At 43.3% G+C, this 17373-nt stretch overlaps 1 protein-coding gene across 3 annotated transcripts in view; it reads left to right on the top strand.

Annotated features, from left to right (window-relative positions):
• MSH3 (mutS homolog 3) overlaps positions 1 to 17373 on the top strand; it is a 103879-nt gene that overhangs the window by 18760 nt on the left and 67746 nt on the right. For all 3 annotated transcript variants that reach the window (XM_069962845.1, XM_069962846.1, XM_069962844.1), the window contains exon 9: positions 15173 to 15276. In XM_069962845.1, coding sequence (XP_069818946.1) covers positions 15173 to 15276 — 104 coding nt within the window. The remainder of the gene's footprint in view (positions 1 to 15172; positions 15277 to 17373) is intronic.

The following is a 17373-nucleotide window of genomic DNA, read 5'->3' as shown; positions in this document are numbered from 1 at the left end:
TGCCCCCAGAGGTGCCCCCATGAACTAATAATGCCCCCAGAGGTGCCCCCATATACTAATAATGCCCCCAGAGGTGCGCCCCATGAACTAATAATGCCCCCTGCTCTGCCCCTTAAAAAAAACAAACATCCTACTCACCTAATCCGGGCTGTGGCTGCAGGAAGCAGCTCTCCTCCTCTTCTGGAACCATCTTGTGAGCCGCGGGGACGGGACTTCCGGCAGGCGTGATGACGTCACATCATCACGCCTGCCGGAGAGGTCACGTCCCGGCCTCCCATAGGCTGCTGGCATGAAGCGCCGGCAGCCTATGGGAGTGAATATAGGAGCAGGATGCCGACACTTCCTGCTCCTATATTCTGCTTACTTTAATGTTCCGCCCGCTCACAGTGCGGACGGAACATTAAAGTGATCTGTGCATCCCGAGAAGCTGCGCGGCCGCAGCTTCTCGGGATTCTTAAAGAGACAGCGTGCATTTCCCACCGGGATCCCGCGGCACCCCTGGCGGGTTCTCCCGGCACACCAGTGTGCCGCGGCACCCCGGTTGGCAAACGCTGTTCTAGACAATATAAAGTACATTTCTGAGTTGGTTATAGAAAACAATAAGTTTTTTACATAGGTTATAGAAAACATAGGTTTTCAAAAGGTACAAATATCCTCTTGTCTTTTTCCCAAGTTGCTTCAGCTTCTCTGTTTTAGGGTGTCTCCTAATAGTATTAGGAATTGGAAACTTCAATAATGCGTTCAGCATTCCTGCAGTGTGATCACTGCTTCATCATAGCAAATCGCACCCAGTACCATAGAGGCGCAGGGTAGCCAATTGCTATGAGGCCCATTAAAGAAGATATCATGGATCCCAGCTGTTTACTGCCAGTTAGAGAGGGAGGCAGAAGTGACATACCTGGTTCTTTCATGCAGCTCTCAGAGACTGCTCTAACATAGTAGGTCAGGGTCCAAAAGGGTTTCTTGTCCATTTGTAAAGGGGTTATCCAGCACTACAAAACATGGCCAATTTTCCCCCTACTGTTGTCTCCAGTTCAGGTGTGGTTTGCAATTAAGCTCCATTTACTTCAATAGAACTGAGTTTCAAAACCCCACCTAAACTGGAGACAACAGTAGGGGGAAGTGGCCATGTTTTTTTTAACGCTGGATAACCCCTTTAAAAAGACTGGTATCAGACAGCTGCTCCACAAGTCAGCAGAAGTGAAGCCCTGACTGCATAGGGTACAATTACACCAAGTGATTTTTTGACGACTAACGATAAACGATCTCAAACGACCGCTATGGCAAACGACCCAAAATCGTTCGCCCCCAATTACACGGAACAATGTTCGTTACTTATGATTGTTTTGTCATCTCCAATTGCGTACCTTTCAGCTATGACTTCTTATTACACTGGACGATGTGCGAATGATTTGCGAACGATCAAATGATAAAAATAGGTCAGAATTCTATCAAATGACCAACGATTTCTCCTTGTTCGTTTAATCGTTGTCTGCTATTACACTAAACGATTATCGTTTAAATCCAAACGATCTAATGATTTTTCAAACGATAATCGTCCTTTGTAATACGGGGTAATAGTCTTGTGCAGGGGAGAGGTTTTGTGAGTGTGAGAAGAGACTACCTGATAACGTCCACTAGATACCTCACATTCACTCCCTCCAACATCAGACTAAGGCTGGGTTCACACTACGTTTTTGCAAAGTACTGATGAAATTGTGTGCGTCCATTTTGATCTGTTTTTCCATTGACTTCCATTATAAAAAAAAAAAAAACAGATCAAAACACATCCAATTTTTATAACGTAGACAAAAATGTACTTGACCTTATTTTTGTGTACGTAAAAAAAAACTGATGCTTTTTGATCCTTTTTTTTTTTTTATAGAATTGAAGTCTGATCAAAACAGATGCACACAAATGGGCACATTTTTCTATCCGTTTTTTGCATTAACGGATGAAAAAACGTAGTGTGAACGCAGGACCTAATTACACATAACAATAATCTGCCAGATTAGGCCAATTTGGAGGTTTATCACTCCGTGTAATAAATTGGTTGATCGTGTCTTTTGGTCCTGACTAAAAATCATTGGCCGCCGACTGTGCATCGCTACGTGTAACAGCGATGTGTGGCCGACGGCTGATGAATGTGTAAAGAAAATAATAAAGTATATACATACCTCACCACACTACCCCATGCTTCTGCTCACTTCTCTGTGTCTTCCTGGCTTCTGCCTGCAGCTGCTGCTGGAACTTCAAAGCTGGTCTCTGAAGTTACAGGCTGCTCAGCCAATCACTGGCCGAGACGGGACCGCTGTGGCCAGTGATTGGCTGAGCGGCCTGTCAATCAGGGCCCTGTTACACAGAAAGATTGTCATGCAAAAATTAGTTATATTGTTCGAATTTACATAAGTTTAAATCTTTCCGTGTTCATGCAGGCAAAGATCAAATGACTATGAGTCGTTGATTGCATCTTTTGAGGTGACCATAAAATCATTGTAAATTGTTTGTTAATTGTTTAAAGCGGTTCTGCCGAGAGAACCTGCTGATATGCCACAAAAGCCCTTTACCTTAGCAGTTGATAGCTGTTAGGAATGCTCTTCTGCGCCACCGCATTCTTTATAAATTCGCTAATTGCCCCTATGCAAATATGGGGCTTAAGAGAATTTGGGGCATCACTTGGGTCTGGGAGCACCGCTCTGTCCCGCCCAGTCCGCCCCATCTGTACCACCCCCTCCAGTCCAGTTCACCCAGCACAGCTAGCATCCCCCCCATCCTGCTCAGCCCGCCCATTCCCATGGTGGATGATCAGGGACAGTAGGGCGCTCACTGCTACAGTTTGCAGATAGCAGGAGTGTGATCAGCCCTGGGAGCCTGGGTTGAGCTGGATGGCAAAGCTCAGCCCAGGCTCCCAGCACCGATCGCGTTCTTGCTATTTGCAAACTATAGCAGTGAGCAGTCTACTGTCCTAGGGTCCTGATCGGCATTCAAGTCCCAGAAGAGTGACCCCCACACTGTCCGAGGCTGGGTCATGGCATAACACCATGGGAGCAGGCTGTCAGCTCAGCGGCATGGAAGGGGGCAGGCCGAGCTGGTGGGACAGTTAGTGGGTGCAGACTAGCTGTCTGTAATACACACACAAGAGGAGAATCTTCTCCCATATATATCTATAGCACAGCAGCATGGAGGCCATTATAGACCAGTACTGAGCAGTGTAAGCTCGGAATATCTCACTGGGTGAACACTCCCTATAAGCTTGCGGCTGTGTATCTGTGTGTGACACTATGCCTCTGGTGGTATCTCTTCAGTGCTTCCCCCCTTCGGTGCACTAGAGTTCTATGAGCAGCTGTAACTTGATCCTTCAGTGAGCTGATCTGTTTTACAGCTTTTTTTTGCATATTCATTGAATGAAGAGGGACATTCATTGAGACTCAGCGGGCACAGAAATCTACACCTTCTTCAGAGCAGGTGTAGTTTTCCGCCATGATTTACACCTGTTTGCAGGCGTAAATCATGATAAATCAGGTGCAGGAGGAGGCACGCCAATTCCCCTGCTTTGCCGCACCCCCCTGCCCACTTTTCAGGTGAGCAGCTATACGAAAACTACTTATTATTTATTAATTTTCTTTCAAATCAACTGGTGACAAAACGTTATACAAATTTGTAATTTACTTCTATTTAAAAAACCTCAAGCTTTCCAGTACTTATCAGCTGCTGTCTTGCAGGAAGTGGTTTATTCTTTCCAGTCTGATACTTTGTGAACTCTGCTGCCACCTCTGTCCATGTTCATGTCAGGAACTATCCTAGTATTAGCAAAACCTGGACAGTTCCTAATACAGACTGAGATGGCAGCAGAGAGCACTGTACCCGACTGTAAACAATACAGCACTTCCTGCAGGACATGCAGCAGCTGGAAGTACTGGAATACTTTTTTTTAAGTAGAAGTCATTTACAAATCTATATAACTTTCTGTTACCAGATGATTTTAAAGGGGTAGCTCCGCAAAAAAAACAACAACTTTCAAATCAGCTGGTAACAGAAAGTGCCAGAGTTTAGTAATTCTCCTCTGTTAAAAAGAATCTCAAGTATTCCAGTACTTGTCAGCTGCTGTATGCCCTACAGGAAGTGGTGTATTCTTTCCAGTCTGAACAGCAGGAAAGGTTTTCTATAGGAATTTGCTACTGCTCTGGACAGTTCCTGATATGGACAGAGGTGGCAGCAGAGAGCACTGTGTCAGACTGAAAAAAATATACCACTTCCTGCAGGACACACAGCAGCTGATAAGTACTGGAAGACTTTAGATTTCTTAACAGAAGTAAATTAATAATTTTTGGCACCAGTTGATTTGAAAGAATTTTTTTGTTTTGTTTTGCTAAACTACCCATTTAAAACAATATTGTTTACCGCACTACTTAAGTGTGAACGTCTCATTATTGTTTAAGCCTGTGTTAATGGTGATGTCAGACAGCTTGGGTATATTGTATTCTTTTCATGTTTACTGCAATCTAATTACAAAACAAGTTGGAATCTATTGTTTATCATTTTATTGCGGCTCTTCCTGTACATTGTATTTGACGGCTTTGTACTTTTTCTTGCCTTCGTGGGAAGATTGCTTTCTGAGCTTCCTTGTGAAGTGGGTGTCTACTGAGCTCCCCGATGTGGGCTGGAGTATAATTATCATGCTAAAATAAAAATACAGCCTGCTCTCTGCCGTCACTTTCATGTCTTTGAGAGGAACGGTGCATCGCAACACTTTCTAAAGTTTGACATTTAAGTTTTCAATTGTTTTCCGATAACTCTTTGGGAGTCGATTATAAAACCGAGAAATGGAAATGTTTTCTGCACTAGACACAGTTAGTTTTTGACCTATTTGGTTCAATTATTTTTACCTGTAACCGAGGGAGTATGGAAGTATTTGTCTTACCTTTAATTCTAACATTCATATTCATCCCCTAGATCAGACCATTTCCCACTAAAAAAATGTATGTCACCAGTGAATGTGCGTTCCTGAGTTATCCTCTTCTGTCATGGTGGTCAGGCTGTTAACCATTCTGTTACCGTGTTGTTCAGCTATCTAAGGCAGCCTGGGAATTCAGGTAACGCATAAATAGATGTGTCCAGAAACATCCTAGTGATCATGCAACAGGAAACATTTATTTATCCCATGTTATGTAGGCATTAAAATCATTGTCTATTGGCAGAGGGGTTTTAAAGAGCAATAGCAAGAATGATTGTATGTTCATGTAAAAGGATTCGTAGGTGTGACCTAATCTTTACAACTGTATTGTCACCCTACTAGAACCCTCAATGATAGTGCAGCCTGCGGAGGAGTGATAAGGCAGTAAAGTATATCATTGCATGTATAGGCATATTAAAGGGAATTTGTTAACAGAACATGACCTATTGTTTAAACCAAGCAATTATGGTAAACATACGTTTTAAGACCTTTTGGAGTTGTGACACTAGTTTCATTGAAGTGAATGGGGAGGAATTGTGATACCACACATAACCTGAAGACGGGGGTGGTGCAGTTTTGCATTTTCTAATACTGGATAACCTCTTTAACCACTTGATGACATGGGAGGATCATGATTGTCCTGGTGCCCTTAACATTGTAAAAAACAGGACTCGGGCCTACTCATCACATGGCAGGGGCTGCCACCGATTTGGAGCAATTTAACCATTTAAATGCTGCTGTCAAAATGGACAGCAGCATTTAAATGGCCTACTTTGGTAGTGGTGCAGTGGTCCGGATTGGCTTTCCGTTATCAGTGCAACCTGAGGCCTCCCGTGCTGCCTAACTCTGAGATGGTTTCAGCCAGTCTGCAGCACGTTGAAGCAAGTGAGTGCCAAGACGATGGATCAACACAGTACATATGCTGCATTGATTCCTATGAGCAATCAATGTATTGCTCAGGCTGGAAACACACAAGTGAGTTTTTTCGAAAACTTCTCACTTTTTTTTCAATCCCATTTGAATCCAATTCTGGTTTTGGCACAAAAAACTGCTGTGTGTGTTTCCAGCCTCATAGAATTCCCCTAGAGCAGGCATGTCCAAACTTTTTTCGAAGAGTGCCAAATTTGATGAAGTGAACATGTGCGAGGGCCGACCATTTTACATGCTACATGCTATATGCTTCATAACACAGGCAGATAATAGCAAGCTGGATACCTGGGGGGCCGTAAAAGTTCGGAACGCGGGCCGCAAATGGCCCTCCGGACGGACTTTGGACATGCCTGCCCTAGAGGGACTAAAAAATAAATAAATATATATATATATATATATATATATATACATATATATATATATATATATATATATAAAAAGCTATATAAATAATAAATCCATCCCATAATAAAAGTTTAAATAAACCCCTTTTCCTATTTTATAAATAGAAATATGAAAAAATTACTGCATGCAGAATCGTTTGATTGAACTATTAAATGATCACATCTCGCAGAAGCGCAAAAACCTGCCAAAGTGCAAAATTTCAAATTTTTTGATCACATGATATCCCAGAAAAAAAGTCACATATATGCAGATGTGGTATCAATAAAAACTATAGATCATGGTGCAAAAAATTAGCCCCTATAGACAAAAAATATAAAACCATTGTATAGGTCAGAATAGAACAATTTTAAACACTTTTTAAAGAGTGGTAAAATAAAGTAAAAAGCTTTATAAAGCTTTCTTTTTTTTTTTTTTAATTGCAAAAACTGATCTTTAAGGCGGAAAAATCAAAAGTGTAAAAATGATTTTGCTTTTTCCTTAAGTGGTTAAAGGGCTTAAGTGGTTAAAGGGCTCAGAGCTGCAGAAGATAGCTGACAGGGAGGTAAAACAAATGCTTGTCTCCTAGCTGATGGCAAAGTTACAAGATTAAGTTTTCAAGCCTCTGTCATAAAGGTCAACTTTAGCTGCAGCATTTAAGCTACCTCCCTACCAATCTCTCGCTTCTTAGCTTCCAGCACTGAGTCTTGTATATCAACCATGTATAGTAGGAAAGGGAGGGAAGAAACGTGCATGCTGCAGCTCAGCCTCACCTCTGTGACAGAAAGAAATTATGACTTTAAACCTTTGCAAACATTTACACTTACGTCTCCATTATGTGCACTTATTATTTCTAATGCAGTTGAGCCCTACTGCTTTGATTTAAAAAATCAAGAGCATAGCCCCCACTGTGTTTCACCAGGACCCTGGCTTTGTCACGGGTATATAGGCTATAGTTTCTGGTGAGGCACTTTTCATAAAAGTGACTATAAGTAAACCGTTCTTACCCTGACTGCAACAGTCTTCTCTTTAACACCATTCTTACTCATTTTTGTAATTCAATCTTATATGGAGTCTAGGAGACAAATGAATGTTAGACTGAGTAATAGTTGTCATATTTGCATGGATTTTAACAACAGATGGTGTGGCCTGGCATCCCCTTGGTCTGTATGGTCAGGCTCCGACCTCCCCTTGGTCGTATGGTCAGGCTCCGACCTCCCCTTGGTCGTATGGTCAGGCTCCGACATCTCCTTGGTCTGTATGGTGGGGCCTGGCATCCCCTTGGTCTGTATGGTGAGACCTGGCATCCCCTTGGTCTGTATGGTAAGGCCCCGGCATCCCCTTGGTCTGTATGGTGAGGCCTCGGCATCCCTTTGGTCTGTATGGTGAGGCCCCGGCATCCCCTTGGTCTGTATGGTCAGGCTCCGACCTCCCCTTGGTCTTATGGTGAGGCTCCGACTTCCCCTTGGTCGTATGGTCAGGCTCCGACATCCCCTTGGTCTGTATGGTGGGGCCTGGCATCCCCTTGGTCTGTATGGTGAGGCCTCGGCATCCCTTTGGTCTCTATGGTGAGGCCCCGGCATCCCCTTGGTCTGTATGGTGAGGCCTCGGCATCCCTTTGGTCTCTATGGTGGGGCCTGGCATCCCCTTGGTCTGTATGGTGAGACCTGGCATCCCCTTGGTCTGTATGGTGAGACCTGGCATCCCCTTGGTCTGTATGGTGAGGCCTCGGCATCCCTTTGGTCTGTATGGTGAGGCCTCGGCATCCCTTTGGTCTCTATGGTGAGGCCCCGGCATCCCCTTGGTCTTATGGTCAGGCTCTGACTTCCCCTTGGTCGTATGGTCAGGCTCCGACATCCCCTTGGTCTGTATGGTGGGGCCTGGCATCCCCTTGGTCTGTATGGTGAGGGTCCGGTAGAAAAAGTTTGAGAACCCTGGTTTATATAATTTCCACTATTCTGTCTGCTGATCTCAAACCTTCAAGACAATATCAGCCACTTGCATCCTGTAGATTTCTTTAGGTCACTGTGTGCAGGAAGGCTCCAGCATTGCCAATCATTGCCTGAGTCAGTTTCCTGCTGCGCTGCGATTTCCCAATATTGTACCCCAGGGGCGGGACAAGAGGTTTTGGTGCCCTAGGCAGAGAAGGCAAATGGCGCCCCCCCCCCATCCCAGTGTTATCAGAATTGGTGCGCCACAGACAGTATAATGCCCTGAAAGTGCCCCCACACTGTATTATGAGCCCCAATACATACAGTAGTATTTGCAGTGGGTATCCAGAACCTGTAACCTTGGTGTCTGAACACCTTAATACAACCTGACAGTTCTCCCCCCGATTTTCTGAAAGCAATGTTCCGGTACCGAACAAAACTTCAGAGGGAAATGTGTTTCGAATACCAAGGTGTTACTCTATATACAAGAGCATAGTCACCTATATTACTGTATATACACTAGCATAGTCACCTATATTACTGTATATACAATAGCAGTCACCTATATTACTGTATATACAATAGCATAGTCACTTATTACTGTATATACAATAGTAGCACAGTCACCTATATTAGGTGACTATGCTATTGTATATACAGTAATATAGGTGACTATGCTATTGTATATACAGTTACATAGGTGACTATGCTATTGTATATACAGTAATATAGGTGACTATGCTATTGTATATACAGTAATATAGGTGACTATGCTATTGTATATACAGTAACATAGGTGACTATGCTATTGTATATACAGTAACATAGGTGACTATGCTATTGTATATACAGTAATATAGGTGACTGTGCTACTATTGTATATACAGTAATAAGTGACTATGCTATTGTATATACAGTAATATAGGTGACTATGCTATTTTATATACAGTAATATAGGAGACTATGCTATTGTATATAGAGTAATATAGGTGACTATGCTACTGTATATATAGTAACATAGGTGACTAAGCTATTGTAAATAAAGTGTATATACAATAGCATAGTCACCTATGCTACTGTATATACACTAGCATAGTCACCTATATTACTGTATATACAATAGCAGTCACCTATATTACTGTATATACAATAGCAAAGTCCCCTATATTACTGTATATACAATAGCAGTCACCTCTATTACTGTATATACAATAGCATAGTCACCTATATTACTGTATATACACTAGCATAGTCACCTATATTACTGTATATACACTAGCAGTCACATATATTACTGTATATACAATAGCATAGTCACCTATATTACTGTATATACAATAGCATAGTCACCTACGCTTTTCTATTCAAACTGTGAAACATTGAACACAAAATGCAGTGTGAACCTGAGCTTATACATACCTTCCAGTAACATACATAGACAAAAAAACTACATACTGTATACAGACATGTTTATGTATATATACACACAGACACACATTTATGTACAAGATATATATGTATATATATATATATATATATATATATATATATATATTATACATACACACACACACACACACACACACACAAAACAGCTACCTCTCATCTAGGTGTGTACTTTCCATTCTGGGACTGTCATGGAGGGGTCTGCTGGTGATGAAGACAACAATGCAGATGAGAGGCCCAGGACAGACAGAGCTGCAGACCCCTCCTGGTCCCCATGTGCTGTGTGGTGTCTGCAGGCTGCCATTCTTCACCTCCTCCTCTCTGGTCCGACAGCTTAGCAGCTCCCACAGGCAGGCAGATGTGCAGCAGGGGATGAGTAATGCTGCACATTCCCCCATGCTGCCCTCCTGCACCAAGTCAGACGCCTCCTGGGAGTGGGAGCTCAGCCACAGCAGTGTCCTCAGCAGGAGGCCGCCCCTCCCCCCTCCTATGTACAGCTGCAGCTGCAGACTCACAGGCTGTGAATCTCCCGGCAGGGGGCTGATGTAATCAGCTCCTGTATGCTGCTTCCGGGTTCGGCCTGGTGGCGCCCCCTGCTGTTTGGCGCCCTAGGCCATCGCCTACCCCTGCCTACTCTTTGTCCCGGCCCTGTTGTACCCCCTTATTGTTGTTGGCTTATAACCTGAGGTTGGCGGTTTCTTTTTTATGTTTGTTGTGCCTGAATCAGATTTACAACCAGCTGTACTTCATATTTAACCATGTTTTTACTGATATAGCTTTCAACTTGTCTGCCTGGTTAGTGCAGTGTTGTACAGGGGGATCCAATATTATACAAATAAACTGTCTGCGTATAAATCATCCAGAGCTGAATTCATAATTCTAAAGTGTTCTATATTCACATCTCACATTATCTTTTTTGTCGGAACCAAATTTGTGTACAGGGCTTGGTCTGGTGATTTACATTCTGGGAATAGTTGCCTGTATACCAAGCTTTGTACTGAACAGTAATTTGTTGTAAAAAACAATTGTTCCCACTATGTTAGAAGAGCTCAGCTGAGCTGTTAAGAATGTATCTGTCGGCAGCCTTGTTTACAGTTTTCAATAACACCCAGCAGAATTGTGAATGCAGCTCTGGTCAAGAACACAGGCTAGTATATTAATGAAAGTAATAAAATATGGCCTTGTGCTTTTATATGGTCACAGAACGCTAATAGTTTAATAATTCCCAGTAGTGGATACATCATTGTGTGAAGAAACTGTAAAATTATGTACTTGAAGGCCATGTCCACACTTTATTTGACACAGATTTGGGCCTGGTTTCTGTCAGATCAATGCCACAGCTGCCAGCAATGCTTATCTGACTATCCCCTTGGTCTATATATGGTGAAGCCCCGGCATCCTCTTGGTCTGTATGGTGAGGCCCTGGAATCCCCTTGGTCTGTATGCTGAGTCCCCTATATCCCTTGGTCTGTATGGTAAGGTCCCGGCATCCCTTTGTATGGTGAGGTCCTGGCATCCCTTGGTCTATATGGTGAGGCCTCGGTAATCCCTTGGTCTGTATGATAAGGCCCCGGCATCCCCCTTGGTCTTTATGGTGAGGCCCCGGCTTCCCCTTGGTCTATATGGCGAGGCCCCGGCATCCCTTGGTCTGTATGGTGAGGTCCTGTCATCCCCTTGGTCTGTATGGTGAGGTCCCGGCATCCCTTGGTCTGTATGGTGAGGCCCTGGAATCCCCTTGGTCTGTATGCTGAGTCCCTTATATCCCTTGGTCTGTATGGTGAGGCCCTGAAATCCCCTTGGTCTGTATGCTGAGTCCCCTATATCCCTTGGTCTGTATGGTAAGGTCCCAGCATCCCTTTCTATGTTGAGGTCCCGGCATCCCATGGTCTATATGGTGAGGCCTCGGTAATCCCTTGGTCTGTATGGTGAGGCCCTGGCATCCCCTTGGTCTGTATGGTGAGGCGCTGGCATCCCCTTGGTCTGTATGGTGAGGTCCCGGCATCCCTTGGTCTGTATGGTGAGGCCCCAGCATCCCTTTGGTCTGTATGGTGAGGCCCCAGCATCCCTTGGTCTGTATGGTGAGGCCCTGGCATCCCTTGGTCTGTATGGTGAGGTCGGGTAATCCCTTGGTCTGTATGATGAGTCTCCGGCATCCCTTGGTCTGTATAGTAGAGCCCCAGCATCCTTTGATCTGTATGGTGAGGCCCCGGCATCCTTTGATCTGTATGGTGAGGCCCCGGCATCCCCTTGATCTGTATGGTGAGACCCCTGCATCCTTTGGTCTGTATGGTGAGGCCCTGGCATCCCTTGGTCTGTATGGTGAGGTCGCGGCATCCCTTGGTCTGTATGGTGAGGCCCTGGCATCCCCTTGGTCTGTATAGTAGAGCCCCAGCATCCTTTGATCTGTATGGTCGTGCCCCAGCATCCCTTGACCTGTATGGTCAGGCCCCGGCATCCCTTTATCTGTATGGTCAGGCCCCAGCATCCCCTTGGTCTGTATGGTGAGACCCCGGCATCCCTTGATCTGTATGGTCAGGCCCCGCCATCCCCTTGGTCTGTATAGTCAGGCCCCGGCATCCCCTTGATCTGTATGGTGAGACCCAGGCATCCCTTGACCTGTATGGTCAGGCCCCGGCATCCCTTTATCTGTATGGTCAGGCCCCAGCATCTCCTTGATCTGTAGGGTGGGACCTCAGCAATCCCTTGGTCTGTATGGTGACTCTTCACCTTAGGGATATGTGGGCCCAAATGTTCCCCAATTGTACATACAACTTGATGAGTTTACTTGTTCTTGTCCTGTTAGATTGTAAGCTCTTAGTGACGGTTTCTTATCCTCTGTTGTCTGTATCTGCTAGCTGATTTTCAGTAAAGGCTTTTTCTCGCCATGATCCTAATACAATGCCTGCTTCTGATAATGTTAATGTCTTGGTGCTGTACAGGTTGCTATTATAATAATTCTCTTATCAGCATTGAATGGCACCCCTTGTGCATGGTAACGCTACAGAATGCGGCATGCCCATGGTGCTCTCCTTTGAACAGCGCAGTTAGCAGTCTTGCTGTAGTCTGGGTGTAGAAATAGCACAGAGAGATGCCGGCATCTTATTTTCCGTCTCTTGCTTTGTTTGCTGGACTGAATGTTCTCCGACCTGTGATCTCTGACCGGTGATTATGCCGCTGTCCTACTGCTATGAGGAGATATTGATTCTTTAGCACAATATTCCTTGAGTAACCCTGTTTATGTCGATTCAGGTGTGAGACTAAGTGACACATAACAGGAGTGCTATACAGAATGTACCATGCTCCTCCAAGCCCTAACGTCAGCTCTGGGTCTTGTTAACTAAGTTACAGGCCATAGTGATGTACACGCTGGTTGTTCTCAATGTTAATGAAAAATTAAGAGCTGCAGGTTCATGGGGAGAATTGTCTGTTAAGAGAAGACGATTCGGCTAGAAATGTGCTGACCCTGTGGTGGTGAGTTTCCTCAGGGGGCAGCCATTAAACACTGACCTGTCATCCTCACGTGATAGGTGCCAGTGTCTTCTAAAACGTTAAATACAGATTGGATAGGGTGATTATGTAGAAAGCAGATGGAGCTAATGCAATTACCTTTCATTGCTCATACTAAACACATTGACTGCTCTTAGCAATGGAATAATGCTGGGCGGCAAAATGCACGTAAGATGGAGAAAATCCATATTGCCTGTCCAAGCAGCTAACCCTGGGACCCAGTGGGTTTTCTGTCCTTCCCAGTCCGCCCCCATCCACAGCCCCCCACCCATTGAAAATCTGTGGAAACTTGTTCCTTCTAGCCAGTTGGAATAAATGTCTAGGTTAAGAGGTTCAGTATAACAGGTCAATTCCAGCATCAAAGCAGCATTCTGTGTACGGACATTATACGTTTTATTATCTCCAATTGGGTTGTAAGCAGCTTTAGGCTATGTTCACCCAACATATATTTTTTGTATTAATCACGTCCGTTGTTGCAATTTGCTACGATGGCCGTGATTAATACAAAAGATATGTTATATAAAAGTCAGAGGGAATACACTTTATACACTCCGACCAGGATTCCACAGAAAACTGACATGTCAGTTTTGTGCAGCCACTATTCATTGAATAGAGGCCACACAGATATGTCAGTTCACACAGTGGAGACTGCGGCATCCCAATTTATCCAGTTTAAATGAAGTTCATCCGGCCTGTACTGCGATACTGGGATGAACTTCACTGACACCGGCCGTTCTGTGACGTGGCTGGTTCACAAAACGGCCGGTGTCTTATGTAGTGTGAACCCGGCCTAAGGGTGCGTTCGCATGTACAGGATCCACAGCAGATTTTATGGCGTAGATTTGATGCTGTGTTCAGTTATTTAGTTACATTGATATCTACTGCAGATTACATCATCTCGGCTGCGGATCCTGTACATGTGAACACACCCTAAAAATGTGACCCGAATTAAAATAGCCTTTTTTGAGCTATATCTTTTACCGTGGACCTAGCTGCAAACACAGACAAAGAGATAGCCACAAAAACAGTTGGAACAAAGGTCAAAAACATGATCAAGTCTTTCAGTACTTATTAGCTGCTGTAGGTCCTGCAGGAAGTGGTGTATTTTTTTCCAGCCTGACACAGTGCTGTTTGCTAAAACCTCTGTCTGTAACAGAAACTGTCCAAAGCAGGAGAGGTTTTCTATGAGGATTTGCTACTGCTCTGGACAGGTCCTGACATGGACAGAGGTGGCAGCAGAGAGCACTGTATCAGATTGAAAATATTGCACCACTTCTTGCAGGACATACAGCAGCTGATAAGTACTAGAAGACTTAAGATTTTTAAATAGAAGTAATTTACAAATCTATATAACTTTCTTATATCAGTTGATTAAAAAAAAAAAAGTTTAAGCTTAATTAGAAGCTACCATTGTCCATTTACCGCACCATGTGCAAACTGCCCTTTGTATTTTATACTGTAAATATTTTCTATTGCATATTTATGTAAGTTTTGTGGCAGGCTTAGTCATACATCATGTATTCATTTAATCACTCTCACACCTGTAAGTTTCACCTGTTGTTTTTGTTATTTAAAGAAAGGTGTTTGTAGGAGGGGTTATCAGTGAGCAAGAGTGCCCATGCGCTCCAAACTCGTCTCTGTGGGGTCCCTGCACTATGGTGTACTATTTGGAACTCATTGTAACATTAGAATAAAAGCATACTTCTTCCCTAAGGGCTGAATTACTAGTCTTTGTTGGAAGAGCAGTACAGGACATGTAGTACTGCACTGTACAGTAGAGAGGCACTACTAGACCGCTAACAGTAATGCTGGGCTTTTACCATCTCCAAAGTAATCACATGCACCACAAATCGGCCGTGTTTGTGGCATTGTATATTTAATATAATTTCCTGTTATGACGGACCAGGAAAGAGCGATTCTATGCTTATAATACGGTAACTGTGAGGCCATTGTAACTCGAGAGATCACTCTGCTTTTATCAGCTGTAGAACATTTTTAATTATATTTTTCCCTTTTTCTTTAGCCTACGAGACGATGACCGTATAAGAACTGAAAAAAGGGACAAGGATCATTTTGAATACAGTCAGGCTTTCCAGGTCGTCAGTGAGTTTTATGGGAAAGGGGCAGGTAATGTATCGTGAATGATATACACACTAATGTAAATTGATCACATGATCATAATATATGTGCCATACGCTCTAATACCTTGTATCAGACATGTGGCTTCTCCTTCCCCTTTGTGGTTCCCCTAATGCAGACAACTGCATCCTAGATTTTTAGTTAAACTATTGGCCATCCAAATGCACGGGAGGGGAATTCTTTACAAACTCCACCTACTATTCAGTCTCTTGAGGTTGTCCAAGAAGCAAAACAAATTTACTACCTGTTTGGCTCCCTGGTTCTCTGTTCTTCTGTTTTCAACCTATGTCAGAAATACAGTATACCTTCTGAGACAAGAGAAGGTGGGTTATCAAGTCATCAACATCGTTCAGATATTGGAAATTTTTTTGCCCACCAGTAATGATGTCAACTTGACACCGTCTTCTCAGGTAGTATACTTCTGAGATGTGCCGAGGGCAGAATATGCTTATTCTTTATTTCCATTTAAAAATGTCTAATGTATTTGAACATGCTGATAAAATATTTTATGGATCCAAAGTTAGTGCATATCTATTTCTATCTTAGGGCCCGTTCACACTACATAATCAGCGCCGAAATTCCGTGTGGAATCCCTGAGCCTCTCCGATCAAAGAATTGACAAGTCAGGTTTTTGAGTGGAGAGCGCAGGCGCAAGCCCTCCCATTCAAACACATAGCAGGCAGGATTCATGTCGAGTCAGCGTGTGGGGGTTTCGCACGGAATTTCGGCGCGGATTCCATAGTGTGAGCGGGTCCTAAGGAAATTGCTTTTTAATAGTGAACGATCAAGGTGATGTTGATGCTCCACATCAATTTAAGGTCCATCTAAATATGAGAGCCATCAGTTAACTGGTGGTCACATGACACTGCTGCCAATAATTAAAGGGTTCACAGTATATAGACACAACACAGCTAGAACATCTTCACAGCTCCACTACTAGAATGTTTCTAGATTTTGTGCTGAAGATGAAAAAGATTTGCTGGCATGCTTCTTTTTGAGAGCATCTTGTCTTTTTCCCCAAATTCTCTTTTTTTTTTTTTTTTTTTTTTTATAGGAATACGTGCAAGTGTAAATGTGTCAGTATATAGGGACACACCACATTGACAAGATCAAAGCATACACCCAGTTGTCAATTTATTATAGGGGTACTCTGGCAAAAAAAATCTTTCAAATTGGTTGGTGTCAAGGTTATACATATTTGTAATTTACTTCTATATAAAAATCAAGCCTTTCAGTACTTTCCTGTCCTGCAGGAAGTGGTGTATTATTTCCAGTCTGGCTCTCTGCTGCAGGAAAGTTTTTTTATGGGGATTTGGTACTGCTCTGGACAGTTTCTCTCATAGACAGGGGAGGCAGCAGAGAGCACAGTGTCGAATTAGAAAGAATACACCACTTCCTGCAGGGCATACAGCAGTTGATAAGTACTGGAAGACATGACATTTTAAAATAGAAGTAATCTACAGACCTGTGTAACTTTCTGACACCAGTTGATTTGAAAGAAAAAAAAATCCCCTTTAAGTACCCCTTAACTTCAGGAAGAATGACAGAGGAAAACCTGATCCTTAGTTGTTGTTTCATAACAGTCACATTTTTACTAAATTTACACATTACACATATTTACTAAAACAGACAGGTATGAAGAGCTGTCAAGTCCTCATAGCTGTTAATGCCTGCAACAACATTTTAAAGATTTCGCTCTTTCATTATAAATGCTGGATTTTTTCTGGTATCTCACATAGGTTGAAATAGTTTTTTCTATTACGTATGGAGAGGCATATCTATAAGCTTAGTGGTGAGGGGCCGGAGGCGAGACCCCCCAGCAGACGCTTCTCCCCAGCCCAACTATTAAAACTATATTTTCTCTGAAACACCATAGTGTAATGAGGGAGCCTGCCAGTATTGCTCGCTGCCTGTGGCAATAGCAGCACGAATCTTCTGACAGGATCCTTTAAAGTCCACATTTGTTCTGTTTAGCTGAATATATATATATATATATATATATATATATATATATATATATATGTGTTAGCATTCATGAGCTATTGTGCTCTTGGACTTCAGGTATATTCTTCTTTCTCTCATTGC

Source organism: Dendropsophus ebraccatus, chromosome 3, assembly GCF_027789765.1.
Source record: "Dendropsophus ebraccatus isolate aDenEbr1 chromosome 3, aDenEbr1.pat, whole genome shotgun sequence".
NCBI lineage: Eukaryota > Metazoa > Chordata > Amphibia > Anura > Hylidae > Dendropsophus > Dendropsophus ebraccatus.
The sequence above is the reverse complement of the archived record's forward strand: the minus strand, read 5'-3'. Positions and strand labels throughout refer to the sequence as shown.